General features: G+C 40.1%; 1 protein-coding gene across 18 annotated transcripts in view; it reads right to left on the bottom strand.

Moving 5' to 3' along the window:
- Positions 1–21,115, bottom strand: part of LOC138637015 (ERC protein 2) — a 154,549-nt gene that overhangs the window by 103,804 nt on the left and 29,630 nt on the right. For all 18 annotated transcript variants that reach the window (XR_011312340.1, XR_011312339.1, XR_011312336.1 and 15 more), the window contains 2 exons: positions 18,321–18,488; positions 1,649–1,786 (listed from right to left, as the gene is read on the bottom strand). Coding sequence is in view for 14 of the 18 variants with exons in the window: in XM_069725445.1 (XP_069581546.1) it covers positions 1,649–1,786; positions 18,321–18,488 (306 nt within the window). In the remaining 4 variants the exon portion in view is untranslated. The remainder of the gene's footprint in view (positions 1–1,648; positions 1,787–18,320; positions 18,489–21,115) is intronic.

Genomic DNA, 21,115 nt, shown 5'->3' with positions numbered 1-21,115 from the left:
AAGTGCTGTGCATTTTGCTAAAAACAAAACACCACAATGGCAAGCAAGGCCATTCATCTCTTTGTGCTAGTGGCGGGCATGCTAACTCTGTACTGTTGAGGTGAGGCTTTATGGGTACCAGCTGCTTTCTATTTGATGCCAGAAAACAACAATCACTGAATGTTTACAACTAAAATCCAGTCCGTCTACTCATCCAGCCATGTGGACTAAGTCTGTTGGGTTCACCTTGAATCACATGGCAGTTACAATGGTTTGTGCTGCAATGTATCTTCTTATGTATATTGACATATGCAGTTCTGTGCTTGTTATAATTGACGGGTGTAACTGTATGTATATTCGTCCTGAACAGGATATTCTGTACAGTAACCTCTGTGATCCAAACATTTTGCCGGTGCAGTAGTTGTTGTCTATCATCTAAAACATGCTACTCGGGATTGCCTTTAAAGCTGAGCAGACACCGTAGTTTTTATTGCTCTTGTGTAATGAGTTAACTTGCACAACACATTATGGTTATGAATATGTTGTACTTGTCTTAATTGACTTTTATTATATTTATTGCAGTTTAAGTCAGTGTTTTTTAATGGACTATTACAGACGTTTGTATATTTACTTCTGTTATTAATTGTTTTTAATTGTTTTTTTTGTGATGGCCTTTCAGTAATTAAGCAGGTACAGTAAGTATTATGGCCAGGAGAAGGAAAAGGAGAGATGGAGGATACACTACAGAGCAGAATCAGATACAAAGTTGATATCACTGTAAAATATTCTGGACAAGGGCTGTACACATCTCATTAAGATTATACATTGCATGGGTCTGCACTATCTTTCGTATTATGCTACACTAATGTCATAGTTGTTTATTTTTTTGTATGTTCTTGGCTGTATCATATATTATCAAATTTCCATCCTGGTCTTATTCTTTGTGACTGTATTTCTCTTGCCAGTTCTGCTCTTAATCTTGGTCTTTACAGAAACTTCTCTTTTTTTTTACTCTTCCTCCACCCGAGCATTCCTTGACCTCTTCCTCCATTAATCCTGAGGCCACCTCTACAATCAGGGCTGTGTCTCTTCTGCCATTCAACTTTTTCATCTTTCCATTCATCTTTCTTTCAAAACTTTTATCCTCCTCTTATTCTATAGATCATTCCCTCCCTTCGTTCGGCGCAGTTACAGGCAGGAACTAATCCTCTGTCTATGTTCACCTTAGACCTCCCTTCTGCCAGTGCCTCCTCCTCCTCTCCCTTACTGTTTTCAGACAGGATCACAGTGTGGTCCAAGGTCTATAAATTAGGACCTTGTGTCAGTATATTATGGCTGTGAAGCATGGAACTACATTAAGCCTTAAGCCATATAGCTTCCTGAAAAATAAGTGTGCCAATCTGAAGGGTAAAAATTTCCATGCAGTTGAACGCCAAGTGGTGGTGTTATAGTTTCACTTTGTGAGTTTTTATTGTCTATATCTGAACAAATGTTTTCAACTCTTCATCACTAATGTCCTTTATTCTTCACAGCATTCATCCAGCAACTGTTCTGACAGGTCCCCATCGTTCTTATCCTCAATCCGCGGCTCGAGTCTCTTTTCTCACAAGGTTACCAGCTTTATTTTAACAAGTCCACTCTTACCCTCCCCTCACCCCTCACTCCATACCTTTTCTGATAAAGCCTCTTCCAGTGTGGCCAGAGCTGTGTCTGTATTGCTGGAGTCAGTTTGAAGGCCCTGAACCCTTTCCCTCAATCCAGCCAGCTGTTTGTCCTTATCTTTTAACTGCTCCAACAGGTTCTCAATCTGAAAAGACAAAGACAGACAGAGAGAAATAGAGAAGCTGACATTAGTGGCATATTGTTGTAAAACAAGCACATGAAAAGTCATCAAGATCAAAAGAATCATCAGCAGAAAAGTTTTGACAGAAGCTGAAAAGTTAAGAGGCATTTTTACAATTTACCAAACTGGAGTACTGTGACTGGAGACGTTGTGGAAAGAAATTATAATCCCTGGTACATCAAGAAGATGAATCTATATACTGAATAGTGTGCTCAGCCTCTGGCTGCATTCTCCAATTCCCTGCCTGGCATCTGAATGATGATCTGCAATGAAAGTTTCCACTGTGCAGATTGGGTTAAGACAATTATGGTCGGATCTACAAGGAGCGGATAAGTTAATTCCACCTTTAAGTCCAAGACCTACTGGAGAGGTGTACACACCAAAGCCATTGAGATGGACACAGAAAGTAAGGGATCTGAGACGCAGCTTTCAGATGTCTAAAGTATATAAGTAATATTGCAAGATTTTTTTTTTTTTTTGCCACGACACACCCCACCTCTCCCAATCCTTGTCACCTTTGATGTTTTTGTTTGTTCTCTTTCAATTATTGTGAGCAAGAAAAAACTTCCAGACGTTTGTCTTGTGATTCTTTTTTGGTAGAGTCACACAGTGTTTTGTCTATATTGACTGCTTAAGGCAGGAAGCTTTGGACCAGATTCAGACAGCTTTTCGGCATTAAAAAACATGTTCAAATAACAGCGAAACTTGAAATACATGGTATTGTGGAAAGTCTGTGCTATGTTAGTGTGCTCAATTTGATAACTTAAGTATATTCCCTTATTATATCATTTGCATAGTGTTTAATTCTGTTGTTGGTGTTGTTGTATTGTCATTTTGTATTATTAGATACAAGGGACAGCATCCCTCACCCCCTGGATCTATGTCCAACAGTCTGTCTGAATAGCAGATACTGTAACTCTATCTGCTTCTCTATCAGTTCAGCAGTGTTATACTAAGAGTTAATTCAGTCCACTGACTTGCAGGACTCTGTCTCTGCATCTGCCTCTCTGTGGCTAACCTCATGTTGCTAAAGTGGTGGTGTAATAGCCCATTGTGGTGTTCAACAGCCTTTATCTGATGAACATCTGCAAAGCAGAACACACACAAAGACACATACATGGACACACACAGGAGCACACAAACACAAAACGCTCTGAGCTGTACCAAACAAAACACTAACAGATGCAGCTGGGGTAGGACACACTACCATGCAATGAGACTCCAGAGGTCTACAAATTACTTTCAAAGGGACAGCACATCTGGTGATAGGACATGGTGATTTGGTGACATAGTGACTTGCCAATGGTTTGTAATCTCATAAGCACACTCTGAATTCCTTTGAATTCTGAATTAATATCATTAATAGTAATATCAAAAATATAAATAAATCTGAAAAGTTGATGGGTTCCTTGAGATTTGTTGAGGTCGAAGCACACAGAGCATTTATTTTCCTGTCTCCAGCGAAGTCTTCTTTAGTGGTTTTTCTGCAGACAAAGTGCCATTCACTCACTGCTGCAAAGCATTAATACCACATTTGACCCGAGAGCTCCTTTCTCAGATCAGAGCTTGAATCGTACAAAAAAGAGGCATGCACGAAAAGGAATTCATTATTTAATGAACATAAGATTCCAATCAAAAAGGAAAGCACTTCAGGCAAGGAAGAACCACAGTTTTACTGAAAGAGTGATATGATAAAAAAAAAAAGTCCAAATGGGAGAATAAGCTGCATTCCAGTCATGGGTACGTAGATAGATAATGTCCAAATCTCTACAGCTATTTTACAAATGAATCTAATTAGACTGTAGACTTTGGTGTTCTCTGCTCCCCGGAGGGCAAGAGCGAAGATTCAAGGGAGCCATCTTGGTTTTGGCAATGTAGGGGGAAAGTGGCAGGAGGGGTTGGGGAAAGGCAGCCAGGACCCCTTTGGCAGATCTTGATAGGTTAATGACAGTCATTACACAACCAAGCTAAAGGCTCTGGTGGGTCAGTCCACAACCGATAGGGACATTAAAGCCTTAAGGGAATGATGGGAAAGCTACACGCTACCAAAGTCAGATAAAATTCTCAGCAACTCATGATTGCCATGGGTGTGTTAGATGGGATTTTAGGTTGGGCACTGTGAGAAAGAAGGGAAAGCAGAGAGGTGAGTGTCGTGTGGTTTTCCTCACTTATTCTTTCAAGTTTCTTTCATTTGAAGTGAACAAACTGGCGCTAGAACATGCTTATCTCCACATGCAGTAAACAAAGAAAGTACAAAAAAAAAATCAAATGTCTCACTTTGGCCTCTGGTTGTAGAACCTCGGTAGCTTGACGTACCTTGTTCTTCTAAATATACAATGAAACATAAACATATGCACTCATGCACACCCTTGCTTCCCTGTCCCTGTGGGCACCACAGAGCCCTGTTTTAGGGCAAATTGAGCATGTCGCCCCTGGCCCTTAGATAAATGATTACATTCTTCACCAGACTCAAGTTTTCTTTGGCCTAGTTGCACAAAATAACAACCGCTCAATGAAATATTTAGCTTCGTCACTTGGCCTTCTGTGAAATTGTGCAGAAAAACACAACTTAAACCTTGCACCTCTGGATGAGAACGAGTCACGTGAATCATGGATATGGGAAAGAGGGCAAGGAATTCTGTCAGAATTCTCAAACTCCAAACACGCTCTCTGAGGAGAAATGATTTTGTGTGCAGGCGAGGCGCTGGGCAGCTGTGGGCCTTTCTGGGAGACTCCCTTTCAGTAGCTCTGTTGTTATGATGAGAACAGCAGTCATTCATTTTATCTCTCAGTGTATGAGGCTACCTCAAACTATACTAAGGCACCTCTCCTCCCCCCTCTCTCACATACACACACATATACTGAGGCGTTTATCACTAAACTGCTGTGCATATGTCATCCCACTCTCCAACCAAACACACCTCCCACTGAAGCAGACCACCTACGATAGGCAGCTTCCATGACTCTACAGGCCAGGCTCTGTGGTGTGGCCTGCCTGTCTCAGTGAGTGCGTATCCTCTTGAGAAACCGTGACGTCTGTCTCAGTCATCTCCCACACACAGGCTCCCCACTGTTTACAGCCATACTGTTTTGACTCTTGATAACTTTATCAAAAAGCTGATAGGACTGGACTCCTTTAAAGTGGGAGTGTTGATGTACAGTTACCTTCCTCTGACCTTGACTTTGCACATGCTATTGACCGTGATTGCCCCATAGTAATAGTTGCTGAATAGTAAATTACGATAGCGCACTGGGAGGCTAAGGAATGTAGAGATGTTGTATCGTGGTTTTTACTTGTCAACAGATTTGCAGTTGATTTTCAGTGATATAATGATGTAAAAAGTGAGTGAAGAACTTGAGGTCTCAAACAACAGCTGACACACATTCATAAAAAGTTAAGAAATTAATAGATGTTGATAAAACATTCTGCTTCTTTGTGCAGTTATCTCACAAACCCGATTGGGTGCTTTGCTTTTGCATTGCGGGTTCAGTCTGTACATTATGATCATGTTTAGCACAAACTGAGCTCTAATGCAATGGGAAAGAAGTATCCGACTTTGTGTCTCTGGCAAAAAAATGGCGATCTAAAAGCAGCTTGTTCCGGAGCAGAACCACAAACCCGGTCGACCCGTATGTTTCCCATCCAACCTCAGAACTAGAACTCCACGGCTGCCAGAGGAATCATTTCTGCAGAACACAACGGAGACCAGCGTGGAGCGTGACCACCATAAAAATACAATCATTTGTATTTTTAAAACTCTTTTGGACCAATAAAAATACCAAACAATAATTGGTCGCCCTCTATGAAAGGCAACTTGCTTGTCATCACCTCTGAAAATATGACAGGGACACTTGTAAAACCCAAAGATCCTGGCGCTGACATGTACTGTATATGCACGTACATACTCCACGCACACACATATCTACACAGAGGGACAATAACAGCAAACTGAACAATATATAGTAACACAGTGCGTATTTCCCCAGAGAAATCTAGGTCACACTCAAACAGAAACAGTATGTAAGACTACATGCCGGAAATATCATCCTGCTACCGGAAGTACTCTACAATCACATACTGCAAATCCAAGTAAAACATGTATACATTAAACTTGGAAAATGTTTGTATGTGTGTACATATGTTTTCAAGTACACTCAAACATGTACACTCGCATACTGCCCCCATCTCTTGCCATCAAAGGCTGCTGATTCCCAGATTATCAAAAGACATCTTCGTGCTTCTGAGCACGGCCATTGGTCTTCAGAGAGAAACATAGTCTGTTCATGGAGAACAGGGAAAGCAGTGACCTTTTTGGTGTGAGGAGGGTGTGCTTGCACTTCGTTTAACCTGTGTCCCTTTACCACATCCCATCACCGCCCCATCTCAACACAACACGGGCAACACTGGCAGGCTGTGGAAGGACTGATATAACGTGAGCTGGCGCCTCCGTGTGGTGATTTGCTGCCATAGGGCCATTTATCCACTTTGAAAGTTCCCCTTTTAATTTGTAATGGATCACTTAGTGTTTATGTTTTTGACTTTTGAGTTACTGCTGATTGGTGCACAACCACAGAGGAGAATCAAACTCCCAAGTTTGTTAAACTCCTTATCTATGACATCGCTTTATACAACAGGATGTCACAGAGGACATATTGTCTTCACTAGTAACGGGTTTTCCCTTGCACAACTGACAAGAAACTCACGACTAAACAACACCTCATATCAGTTTTCTAAAATACTAGGAGCAGCTAAACATAAAAATGTCAGGAAACATTACACAAATACAGTTAGCTAATGAAAGAGAACCACCTCCATTTACTCACGTTTAATCGCCTAAAGATCTCTACAGACGACTAAATTGTCTGGCCCGGATGTGAATAGACAACGTGAACAAGCGAGACCTTTAAAGCAGGAAACGACACCTCTCCCGTATTGCCCTCGAATGACCTTCCTGATGTCATACTGCTTTGCAAGAGGAGTCATTATTCATCTGTTATCGAGCGCAACAACACAGCACAATGACTTCATAAGACAAGTGGTGCCCGAGACAGGGAAGAAGACAAGGCAGGGTCAAGAACTGTGATGCTGCAGTTCCGAAATCATCCACACTTTTCTAGATGAGGAAAAAGTAAAAGTCATTTTTTATTTCTGGACTTTACTGAACATCAACAGGGGCTAAAGACAGCCACAAAATGTTTCTCCCTCATGAAGAAATTAAATGAATGCTGTTTGGGGGCTCTTATGTTGCCCTACACTTGGCTGCAGAAGAAGGCTGGACATAATTGCACAAAACCATGTGTTCTGCCAATGTGTGCTTGTGCTTGTGTGCCAGCATGCCTTCATTTCTCTGCTCTGCAATTGTCTACCAAACCTCTTCTGACACAAAACCTAAAAGGTCCATGCAAAGGCAGAATCCAGATTTGACACACCAAACAGGCAGGTCTTTGCCAATTCCACAGCCAAGGTAAAAAAAAAAATTTTTTTTAAAAAGATTAGTGGAACTGGGAGCAAATGAAAGAGACTGAATTTTCTACGGTTTTCACTTTGATTAAGACTGAAGCCTGTAACTCTTACAGTAGCCTCCTCTCCATTGCTTCAACATTCATTCTGCTCATAACCACCATGAGCTGTTTAGAAAAACAAAGGTGCTCTGTGTCCATCAGCGACGCACATACTCTCATTTGTATGCAGGCACACATGCACATAAACATACACAAAAGCAGACAGACATGCACTTTATGCATGCAGAGAAACACGACAGAACAGATAAAAACACCTTATTTATCATTATTTATAAATGTGTTTTAGATGCTTTTTTTTTTTGCAAACATTGTATTTGTTAAGATGCATGAGCTCGTCAGCATTTAAGTGCATTCATAAGACCTTAGTTATAATAAATCAATGAGAAACATCAAATAAATTAAACCAGGACATCTACAAAGATAATTTAGGGGTCGGAAATTATGTCAAACAGGTTGAAAAAAGATTTGGAAAAAGAAGTAATACTAAACAGTGTGCTCCAGAGTATAGTCATAGTCTGAAGTAGTCATAGTGTGGGGGTTCTGCTTCACAAAAGGTGATCATTTAAATTTTAGACAATATGAATGTAATTTCATTTATAAAAAGCCACATAAAAGAAATTAAACAACAAAGAATTAAATTAATATTAAAAAAAAAAAAAAAAAAACTGCATGAAGGGGTTGAAGAATTTCAGATCTCTGAAACAGATGAGGGCAGCTGTGTTTATCAGCAAGTTGGGTCAGAGGCAAAGGTTTATTGTATTATTTTAACTTTACTTGTGGGCTAAGTACAGTGGTTTTGTTCTGCAGATAATAAAACACAGCCAGTCTGAACTGCTCTGTAATTGTTTATTATAAATGCCTGAACTGTTAACTAGGAAAAAAGCTCAAAGCCATTTAACTAAATACAGTTTCTCAAACAGAATTTCTCTAATCAGAAGGTGGAGATGATGCAAACATTAAAACACTTAAATAATTCTTCTGATTACATAACTGCCTCTGTGTTTGTAATTAACCTTAGGATGTTTTAACAGAGCACAAAACACATTAACTTTGGAGGCAAAGTGACTGATGTGCAGTACCTCGGTTATTTTCATAAACTACAGTTTATTTTTCTTTTCATTATCCAACTTTTGATGATAGTCTGATAAACTTAGGCCAGCCAAAAAAAAAATGGACAACTTTGGACACAGCAATATTTAAGCAGCTTGAAAGACATTTGCATATGAGCACATATACAAAAACAAGACTCCATATCAACATATCTATAATTTCAGTGTTACGTGTGGCTTATTCTCAACATACAGTTCTGACCTATGGAGTACATACACAGACACACACACGCACACAATCAGGCTGTGATTATTATCATGAATGTCAGGCCATGTTCAGGCGATTGGGGCTGCATATAGCACTTACACATTTGACAAGCAGACATCCTCCCCCTCTCCCCACACATTCCTCCAGAAAGTAATTCACACAGAAACCTTCCACTACATTCATACATATCAATTAGGCCCGAACACACACATATGTACTCATAAAGCACATATAGAGATGCAGACACGCACGCAGAAACTGATAGACACAAAGACAAAGACGTGTTGTTTTCATAGGGATTTCTTCTGGTCGACCACAGTGCAAAATGAGCAGGGAGAGACTCCTGCAGACCCAGAGCTGTTCAATGAAGACAGATTGCACTTGTGCAAGCTCGGCCGTACGTGAGTGTGAGTGTGCCTGTGTGTGCGCCAGCCAAGTTGATCCAAGTCCATGCTCTTTAGGCTCAAGACCCTATCTCTGCCCCCCACCCCCACCCCCACCCCCCCCCCCAGCTGCGGAATGCTGCAGTGATTGCTGGGTAATTACCCTGATGCTTTACTCCTCTGCTCCCAGCACCATTAGTATTAATTCTTTTCTTTTTCTTCTTTTCGGAGAGAAGGAATAGGAGCCCTTTGATCAGAGAGAGAGAGAGAGAGAGAGAGAGAGAGAGAGAGAGAGAGAGAGAGAAAGAAAGAAAGAAAGAAAGAAAGAAAGAAAGAAAGAAAGAAAGAAAGAAAGAAAGAAAGAAAGAAAGAAAGAAAGAAAGAAAGAAAGAAAGAAAGAAAGAAAGAAAGAAAGAAAGAAAGAAAGAAAAAAAGAAAGAAAGAAAGAAAAGGTGACCACCCGGCGATGGACCAGCGATGTGTCAACCTGTAGCTTCTGACCCAGTGATCTGGTCAGGCAGGTGAAATGCAGCATTCAAACGGTAACACCTCTTCTGAGAGCATGATGCACAAACTGAAGTGCTGAAACAGTTCAGCCTGAGTTATGATGTGTCATCATCAGGATAAAGTCAGGTTTGAGTTCTTCATCGAGTTGGAGAGTCATCAAACACATTTGATTTCTCGAGTTGAAGTGCACATGCTGTGGTCAGGCAGAAGATGGACTGGAATAGCTGGGGCCTGACATGCGGCCCAACCCTGGGTTTGTCTTGACTGATGTGCTGCCTGGCTCCAATCAGCAAGCCTCAGGCTCTCACCATTAACCTCGGCTGATTGCTGATAGGAGAAGAAGGGAATACAGGGGGGCCTATCACAGACAGTTTACCGGAACCCCCCCCCCAGTTCCAACCGGCTTATCTGTGGCCATGTCAATGCACTGTGATTGGTCAGCTGGAATCCATTAGGATGAAAGGCATTGGTGGCCTCATCACAGATCTATCAAGATCACACACACTCACATGCAGGAACATACACATACAGTAGAGTTATCTGTAAGGATCTATACAGCTGTTACACCCACAATCACTCACCTGAACGACTTACACTGCACACTGCATATCTATCTATCTAGGGAATATATATCAGTCACATGAGCCAATGCACTGACATGTCACTGGACAACCTCATTGCAATGAACACCATTCTAATAGACCAAACAAAAGTAAAAATATGCCATTTGGGATCACACTCATATAGGAGCATCATTAGTGTTTCTTTGCTTTGGATCATGGCAGAATGGTGCTGTTATCAGGCACACCCATGTCATAGTTTTGGCCTCTATATTTTGCAGTTTCCTGGTTTAGGTTGGGATATATATGACCATAGAAAAAGTATTAATTTCCATCAGTATTAAAGTCCAATTAATATGGAGTGTCACTGGACTTTTAAATGACAGCACTTATTAGCAATGACAGGGTTCGTCTACACGGCCTCTGACTGACAGCTAAGTCAATCAGGGCAAACAACTGAAGTTTCCAGAGCATGTTATTATCACTTGCTCTCTTATTCACTAACTCACTCCCCTCCCTGACTCACTCGCTCCCTTCACTTGCTACTTCCTTCGTTCTCTTTGCTCACTCCCTTCACTCCACTCGCTCCCCTCACTCACTCCCTTTGCGTCTCACCCTTCCCTCACTCACTCGCTCCCTTCCACACATACACAATAAACACTGTGCCATTGCTGGACTAATATTTGTCTTTCTATCAACAGGCAGCACTTCCCCTCACTATCAATATGCATCACACTCAACAGTGCCAGTGTTGTTTTGGGGCAGTCTTTAAAACATGTGGGAGGAGGGACAGAAAAAAAGAAAGAGAGAGACATTCAAAGTTGTTTTGGGAAAACAAGTTTGGTAAAAGCTTGCATGGTTACTATAGCTTTATATTAACAAGGACAGTCAATAGACGGTATGCATCCATTTATTCAGCAAGGGACATGAAAATTGAGTGTATTTCAACAAATGTGAAAGCTCATAACATTTTGACAAATGGACAGAGAGAAGAGCAATTGCTCCATAGAGGCTGAGAGAGCAAAGTGGGGGTGAAGAAAGAGAAGAAATGTATAAGGCAAGGGAACAACGCAATTATCTCTATATCAATCTCTTGCTCTACGTTTCTTCACAATCAAAGGCCGAGCCATGTCGAATAAACCAGGCCAGGGCGAGTGATGACACTGGGCCAGAGCACGTGCTGAAAGAGTCTGGCGGAGGGTGCACTGAAACAGCGGTTGGTTCCCCTGAGAAGCAGAGAAGACCTGCTAAACACTACAATATCTAGGAGAGACCCTTATGTACAAGGAATCCTTCCATATAGACACACACACGTTCAAACATGCACCCAGTCCAGCCCGAGTGGACGTAATCGAATCTCCCTGTCTGTGGTTGCTATAGGAGGGAACATGATAGGGGGTACTATACCTCCATGCACACAGCCAGCATTTTTAAAAGCATGAATATGGATTGAGAAGACCACAATGTTTGAACATGAATAACACATGTATGCCAAAACCACACCACAACCGGCTCTGCGTATGTACCTCCGACAGCCCCCTCAGCAAAAGAAAAAAAAAGAACCAAAAATGAAAAAATAAATAAATAAATGCATCATTATGCATTGGTCATGGTCTCATAGACCAAGACCTTGAACAGAGCTCCCACTGTTCTGTGTTGTGATATATTAGACCAAAATACCCATACAAATGTAGCATATGAGTTTTCTTTCTTCATTCAAAGACCAGTTCCTCATTATTTTTAGTTCAATTCAGGCCCTAGCTATTAGGATCAATCTATGGCTCAAACTACAGCAATGACATCATGGCATCATGCTATAAGTCATGGTGACTGTCCATGTAGAGGCCTGTATGAAAATATTAAAATCATCATACTCGCCTGAGACAGAAATTAGTGAAGTAATGAGTGATACATACTGCAATTTAAGGTTGCCTCTGTTGTGTACTTTCTGTGTCTGTCATATTATAAAAAGCCATTGAGATGGACAAAGAAAGTAGGGGATCTGAGACACAGCTTTCAGATGTCTAAAGTATATAAGTAATATTGCAAGAATTATTTTTTTTTTTTGCCACGACACACCCCAACTCTCCCAATCCTTGTCACCTTTGATGTTTTTGTTTGTTCTCTTTCAATTATTGTGAGCAAGAAAATACTTCCAGACGTTTGTCTTGTCATTTTTGTTTTTGGTAGAGTCACACAGTGTTTTGTCCATATTGACTGCTTAAGGCAGGAAGCTTTGGACCAGATTCAGACAGCTTTTCGGCATTAAAAAACATGTTCAAATAACAGCGAAACTTGAAATACATGGTATTGTGGAAAGTCTGTGCTATGTCAGTGTGCTCAATTTGATAACTTAAGTATTTTCCCTTATTATTTCATTTGCATAGTGTTTAATTCTGTTGTTGGTGTTGTTGTATTGTCATTTTATTAATCACTTTGCCAAGCACTGGTTTATCTAGGAAATCATAATATTGTGCTCGCAATAATTGTTTGGAAATTCAACCAATCTTCACAACATGTAGCAATATCAAAATTTTCATTATTTATTTGCAGTAAAATTATAGTCTAAATTTTTTTATTATTATTATTATTAATAAACAAACAAAAGTTGCTTTATCAACAAAAATAAATCTTCATTTACAGTCAGCAATGCTTTTCAACCTTTTCGCTCATCATCCAAACAGACCACATGCTGGTTGATCAAAGAATATGGAAAAAAACTGAGGTTACAGGGTTCATGGAACATTACTGGTAAAACTGGTAAATCCTGGAGGGACTGATCTGTCTCATTAAACCACCAATTTGTGATCACTTGCAGCAGCACCAAAGAGGCGCTAAAAATGGGCACTCCACCATTCAAAAGATCCACACTTCAAACACAGATTGGGGGCAGCAAACCCTTAAACATCAAAGTCAAAGATGTCTATTTGATGAAAATGTCAAGTCTGTACAGTGAAGAAAACATTTTAAGACCAAAAAATTACCCAAAGATCCAAATCCACACAGAACCAGGATGAAAAACAAATCAAAGAATACTAATGGCAGCATGAGGAGGTCCATAACCAGTCTAATACATTATTTATTTACATACATTTTATATTGCACTCACATAAACATCCAACCCACTGTTTTCCTCTTAGTTCTGCAGATATCAATTCTTTATGAGTGGGAAAAAAGAGAAACACACGTGCACACACAAAGGTCGAAACATATTATCATGCACTAGTTGACCTGTCAGTAGCCTTTATCATCTTCACTCTGGGTGGTGGGGCATTGGACCTGTTTGTAGACCAGTGTAGATGGAGAGCTTGTTGTAATAACACAGATGCACCATGTTAACCTTCAAAGCTCTTTTCATCAGCGGGGGATTAATAGCACTAAGAAATGTGTTTAGCTGACTCATTCTTCAGCTAATAATTTTATGAAGAAGAGGTTTGCCCCTTATGAAATGATCTAAGCATTGAGTCATGAGAGCAAAAACAGCGCTTGCACACAGCAAAGCCAAAGACATATTCACAGAACTTTAATAACCTCCTGTACAAACCTCTGGCTTTTCCCTATCTATAAAGTTTTGTCATATCAAAACGTCCCTAGTGAGGAAAGTCTACCCTTAATTTTAGAGTAACAGTTAACATTCAGGACAAAGCGTCAACCTGCACTGGGAAGACTTCAAACATCCAAACATCATTCTTTGGTTGTTGTTTTTTTGGAATGCAATAACTCATACAGTATGAAACCGGGAAGGAAACAAGCTGCACTCCTGTCTTTTACCTCATATACAGATGTGTAAGTTATAGCCAACTAAGTCTGCTGGGAAACTGGAAATTTGGAAAACAAATCAGACAGAGATGGTTAATGTACATAGTGTGGCTACAGTGTATACAGAGTTGTCAAAAGAAAAGTGTACACTTGTAAGGAAAGGTATGTGGCTCCCTAAATCGTAATTCTGAATTCCATTTGAACAGTGTCACTAACACAGCATTTTTCTTTTCTGAAAAAGACCACGAACGGATTGGTCGTCACAGATTACAGGATCGGTTTACCCAAATTACAAGAACCTTATTTTCCTCATATCCTCTCGAGGTATCTTGCAATAAATATAGTTTCAGTCTTACTGTATTTTCTGAGGTGTTTAGGGAACACATTGAAGTTTAGAATTTAATTTGTGTTGCTAATAACACTGAAAAAACACTTATAAAAACATCTACATCATATCTTTCCAGAAACAATATCCTTTTTGTTCTGAGTAATCCACAGGCTTACTGTGAACTGTATTTATTAGAACTACTTCATATTAAAAAAAAAAGTTTCTCTACAAAGGCATCATATTGACAAATGCATGGTCCCTGGTAAATTACAATCCAAATTCAGTGACTTCAAATTACATAGAATGAGTTTGAAACTGGGATGATAAGGACAAGATATACTGGGAACATTAAAACTATATGAAACACAATGTGTAATGTCTTTTTATTGTGTGACTCTATTAAATAGTCATCACCTGAACAAGTCTGTTTCTGCATTTCTTTCTCTGCATGCAGAATACCACAATTAGTATTTTTTTTTTCTGTAACGGCACAAAGAAGAAAAAGTCTGATTTGTTCTTCAAACACTGTCAAATAACACAAATCAATAGAATTTGACCAATTTATAGATTTTCTTATGTTAACCACCTTCAATAATACAAGTAGGTGATAGAAATGTATCACGGTGTCTGAATTTACCAGATTGAAACAAGATTTATTCAGATAGTTTTGATGTATTCAGTAAACTTCTAATGAGTGCCATATTAACAATAAATTACTTAAACAACTCTGATGTAAAGTCAAATGTGTTGCTGCAGCTGCATCTTTAGGTTTAGGATGCAGCTTTGCACAGACAGCTGGAGAACAGAGCTCTTCTTTTTTACTTCTAAAACCTGTAGCTAATATCATTGTGCCTACAGACAAGACTGCACTCTGAATGTGGTGACTGAGAGCAGATCATTTTTGTACAATGAAGGCATGCACTAGTGGTCTGGCTCTCATTAAAACAAGTCCACCATGCAGTGACAAAATTGTCTGAACTCGCGAATGAACTTCTTTATGACAAACGTCTGGTTGGCTTTGGTTTCATACACAAGTCTGTGCAACTGCTGTTTTCCCTTTGACTGCGTTGTTTTAATATTATAGCAAGTTCGTCTCGTTTGACATTTTTTAAGCTCTATATTAACCTAGTGACTGGCAACATTGATATTTAAATGAGGCCAACTAATAAAATTAACAAACCCTTTCAAATTAAATCATAATGACTTTATTGTAATACCTGCAGAGGCAGGAGGCTATTTTCCTTTGTTTATATACAAAAAAAACCTCAATCAAATGAAAACAGAAATTCCTCAATCAAAGACACATTAGCTCTTGTCAGGTTTGAGTTTCCTTAAGAAAGTTATAACTCACCTGAGAGGTTTTCAGAAAGTGATTGGAGGCTAAATGATCAGTCTCTACCTGATAACACACACCAAAATCAGAAAAAAAAGTGAAGGCAGCCACAGTTAAGGAAGATTAAAATATCGATCACTGTGTGACCAACATGAACTGAGTAAATATCAAACCCCGAACAAAATTTTAAAATGTCATAAAAATGAATGAAATGTCAGATTAGTGTTCAGTTATTTTATCTGTGGCAGACAGAGAAGAATAAATCTTGTCAAAATCGGAAAATTGCAAACTTATTTTAAGCCCCTGTGTTGAGCTTCAGATTCAGGTTAAACATTTGATTTGCTGAAGGTCGGATCCGCTTCATTGCTGAAGAACACAGAGTCACCTTTTAGTTTGAAAATACATCCTTGGCACTTAAATTTGTGTCTGGGGAGGACTTCTCACTGCCAAACACACACAGTCTCTGTGTGTTTTACAATATGCTAGCAGAAACTTGTAAAGTATGAAGTCCAGAAAGGAAACTAGTGTTGACTTCTAGCTCCAATCCTGCCTTTCCCCTGGGACAAAACGGTGTAAGTAATGGCCCCCAAGGACTGTTTGGGAATAGGAAGTTTTGAAAACTATTCAGATTGTGGTCAGTGTATACAGTGTGGCTAATGGAGTGAAACACCTGTCAGTTCAAAGTCTAAGATAATTCTTCAGTTCACATTAAAACATATAAGAAACTGAGTCAAAATATTAAATACTTTTTATATATAAACAGTTCAGCTAATTTGTAATGTAAGCATCATTTTACTGCCGACCATTTTCCAAGATGTACTTAAGATTGAGAGCAACAATAATTGTATAAGAGAAAGGAAAAGACACAAGAGGATGAGGAGGAATAGAGAGACGAAAAACATCCACGACGAAACAAAAACTGGCTATTTAGAAACAAGCTATCAATACAGTAAAAAGACGAACATAAAAAAGAATTTGCAACCCAAAGTAAGCTCACTTTTGAGCCTGAAGTGGTAAAAATTCCCAAATGAAGTTGAGTAAAATAACTGCACAGAAAAATGTATGAAAAAATAATCGCTTTTAGGAATATATAAATCCTTAATCAAGTAAACCTTTTAATGTTGATTTTAAACTTCCAAGAAAATTACTCTAAAAATAAGTGGCAGCCATCCATTCATTACCTACTTTATCCCGAACAGGGTCACGGCCAATACAGATAGACAGACAACCACTCATGCTCACGTCCACACTCAAGGCCAATTTAAAATCACCCATCTATCGAGCACACATATTGTTAGACTGAGGTGGGAGTCCGAAGCACCTGCAGAGGGCCCACGCAAGGGAGAAAATGCAAACAACCAGCAGGTTCAAACCCAGAACTTTCTTGCTGTGAGGTGACAGTTGTAAATACTGTACCCCTGAGCCGCCTTAATTGGCAGCTAAAAGCAAACATTTCATTTCTAAAGATGGAGTTCACAGATGTGAGTTAAATGTCAGGAAACAATGATGAGCAACAAACAAACTTATTTCTGTAAATGTCTCAAATAGATAACTGTAGGTGGGAGTACAGCACTGTACAGGCTCTGCATAAAGGTCATCTTTCAACTTCTTGCACAAAAAGACTTGGAGGTCACACAAACATACTGTAATAATGCAGCTGAATGTATTCATGCAAAGACATAAACATACACACATACAGATTGATTGCACTCTATATGACCTTTGTAGCCCATTTTCATTAAACTCAGCAAGGGGAAAGGGGGGTGGGAGGGAGCTTTAATTTGAGGACATGAGAGGAAATAGGGAAGTCGAGAGAAGACCTTTATGTGTGTGTAATTGGTATATAGAGGAATTGCCAACATGAGCACCACAGGTGGCCACAGGCACAGTCAGAATACCTACCCTTATAAAAGTCATTAAGGCCTCTGAGACATGCCATGTGTGTGTGTGTGTGTGTGTGTGTGTGTGTGTGTGTGTGTGTGTGTGTGTGTGTGTGTGTGTGTGTGTGTGTGTGTGTGTGTGTGTGTGTGTGTGTGTGTGAGCGCGGGGGGCAGTAGGAGGGGGTGGGGGGGGTGACATCTGGAATCATAAATTAAATGTTGCTTGTGTTTTCCATGTAAAGGCATTAAAATGTAAAAACAGGAATGATTAAAAAAAAATTTGGGCCATTTGAGGGTGGCTGAAAAATGTACAAAACACTAAGGTGTTGGCAGACATTCCAAAAACAGATGCATATCATCCAGCAGACCTAGAGCAAAATGATCTTTATGTGGATTGGGTTTATAACCATCTAACACATGGAAGCCCAATAGGCTTGTCTTTTAGTTCTGGTTTTGGTTACCACCAAGTTCTGAAGGAAAAATATGCAACTTCCTATCTACAGCAAGCCACTTTATACTTTTTCTGTCTACCATTTGTAGCATTGAGTGCATACAGTTGTATCACTGACAACTGTTACCCGCTGCAGATGGAAACAAGGTTGATAAGAGCAGTGAGAGAAATTGTTGTGGGCTATGATGAAAACAGCAGAGTCTGATGACATTCAGCAACCTCTTTCACATATGTGTAATCATTTAATCCAGTTAGTATAAAAAATATTGATCAGAGCAGCTTTAAGAAGATGTGCTGCTATGTGGACCAATCAAAGGTGTGGTGTCTTCAGTACGAACATGTTTCTCTGAATAAACTTAATCTAATTTAGAACAAATTTGTTTAATATGTACTTTTGGTCTGACTACACCGCGTTGACCATTACTGTGTGATGCACTAATTAGCGAGATTCACATACCTTCTTCTGCAGGACGTTGACCTTTCTCTCCTTGACGTCCAGCATGTCCTTCATGTCTCGGATCTCTCCTGTTAGTGTGCTCTTCTCATCAGTCAAGTCCTGCAGCTGCTTGGTCTTCTTAGTCAGTAACTGCTCCTTCTCCTCCAGTCGCACCCGCAGAGCATCTACCTGGAATTGACCAGGGCGAGAAGTTAAGTGTAGATAGGCAGATACTTAACAGAAACATGAACAGACAGACCAACAGGGAGTTAGACAGACATATAGTCAGACATCTTAAACTGGAAAGAAGCTGCTGCGGGAAAAAAAAGAAGCATTTATACAAAGAGAAAAGAGGACTGCGTGACAGAGTGGGTGATATAAGCCAGAATTCATACAGCATATCCAGCACTCATACGCAGGCTGATGGACAGGCAAGCATATAGGTTGAAAGTAATCTATAATAGACTGTGTAATGCAGACCGTTTGAGAATGAACCAGAATGAACAGAGAAGAAAAAAAGAAGCACTTACGGTAATACAGAGAAATATACAATATAAGATTAAGAAATCATATACCGTGATTTTTTTTTTCCCCCCAGTTCTCAGTCAGGTGGACCACATGTTATTATTCAGTTCTACAACTGACACAGCTCATCACATTTACTTGTTGACATTTGGAAGAAGTAAAAGTTTGACTTTGACCTAACGTCCATAATATAAACCACTGTGGACTGACGCAGTGAAAGTGTGTGTGAGAGAGAAGGAGCTTGGAGCCTGTCCCATCATTTGTTATTGAGGGTGTTGTATGATTGGGCCAGCACTGCCATAGATCAGACTGCTCACGCACCTCACACTCACACATTAAAATCCTCTGTATCTGGCTGTATGCAGTGAGATGAGAGATGTCTGAGCTTGCTCCAGAATTTCTTATTGGACATATATCAGTATCGCGGTGCCTACAATGACACACATATACATACACACTTTTATCTGGCTGTCATTAAAAGAGTATGCGCTCCTCTGTTGCTCTTCAAAAACGGATATAATTTCCAGGACTTTTTGCCACGGTGCCAATAGTGAACCCATTTGAACTTAATTTTAAAGTCTGTATGTGTGTTTTATTTGTGGATCCAAGAAATACACACATATAGATAAAGGGAAGCAGGAAGGTAGAGCTTGTAAACAGTCCTTTTAACAAGCCTTAGTTAGACACAAAAGGGATGGTGTGAAAACACTTAAAGCACAGACTGTTTTGTTCTGCAGCTCATCTCTCAAGTATTTCACAAGGCACAGAAGGAGATTCATAAAGGGAGGATGGTTGTTGGAGCAGCTGGAGATGAAATTTAGTCAGTTAAGTAGCTTCATCACAGCCAACGACAACATTAGACTTAGAATTCTATAACACATAATACTGGGATGTACGCTGAGACACATATATAACATACCAAACTCAAAGGAACGTTTCTGACTGCACAATAAGAAGAACATTTTGAAAGAAGTGTCCATCGACTGGAAACTGCAGGACTCCTGTCCTCCAGAACAACAATACATATGCACTTACACACCCTGAAGAAGGCTGGTTGTGCCACTAAGCGTGGGTTGCAACCCAGTTTTGTTTTAACTTTTCTAATCATCTTGTTTTGACTATAAAGTAGTCATCTGAATAAGTGCGTTTTATGTTTTGCCAGAAGAGTGCCTTGCACTTTTTCCTTCTTTTCACTTTTTTTTTTTTTAATGCTTCTGCACTCTTGATTGCATTAAAGTTACTATGGATTGTTATCTCCCACTGTTTGAGAGGTATTTATAATGAAAGAGCTAAACACAGTAGTAGTGGGGAAATGGCTAAAATAACAACAGATATACTAAGAACACAATTGATAAGTGTGGCTGCGTTCGGCTACAGTTAATTCCTACCTACCTGTGTGTGTGTGTGTGTGTGTGTGTGTGTGTGTGTGTGTGTGTGTGTGTGTGTGTGTGTGTGTGTGTGTGTGTGTGTGTGTGTGTGTGTGTGTGTGTGTGTGTGTGTGTGTGTGTGTGTGTGTGTGTGTATCTGCATGTGTAAAATGAGAGTGCACCATGCAGTCCAGAGACACACAGAGGGTGCCTCTCATGTAGTAGCATTAGAAGCAGGCCAGGACCCCCAGGTGTAAGATGGCAAAGTATTTATCTCATATTGCTCCTCTGGCAGACAACCAAAGTCTAATACTGAGAACAGCTCTGTCCTCCACAATTCACATTAGCACACACACACACACACACACACACACACACACACACACACACACACACACACACACACACACACACACACACACACACACACACACACACACACACACAAACTCATGTAGCAAGCGGCACATGGGCATCAGCACATGATTGTGTGTGTGTGTGTGTGTGTGTGTGTGTGTGTGTGTGTGTGTGTGTGTGTGTGTGTGTGTGTGTGTGTGTGTGTGTGTGTGTGTGTGTGTGTGTGTGTGTGTGTGTGTGAGACACAGAAAGACCTCCACTCCAACTCCACCTGGCAAGGAGCAATTTAGCAAGAATGTAGCAGAGGGGCCTAACAGGAAATCCCTGCTGTCTCACCTGCACTGGCCCACTAAGCTGTGATAGTACTGCACAGACGCCCTGCTAATACCCTCTTAAAGCACTCACTGCTGCCAGACACAGTACACGGAAAACAAGGAAAGAGAGTTGGATAGGTGAGGAGGGACAGATAAAAGGATAAACAGGAGTAAGAAATGAAAAAAAGGTGGATGGAGAAGATGGCAATCCCGAACAGATCATTTGGCCTGAGCATATTAACACCACTGACAT

This window comes from Brachyistius frenatus, unplaced genomic scaffold, assembly GCF_029030835.1.
Source record: "Brachyistius frenatus isolate BFR_SWC_R1_liver_20210118 unplaced genomic scaffold, ASM2903083v1 Contig_6, whole genome shotgun sequence".
NCBI lineage: Eukaryota > Metazoa > Chordata > Actinopteri > Embiotocidae > Brachyistius > Brachyistius frenatus.
This window is presented reverse-complemented; position numbering and strand designations above follow the sequence as displayed.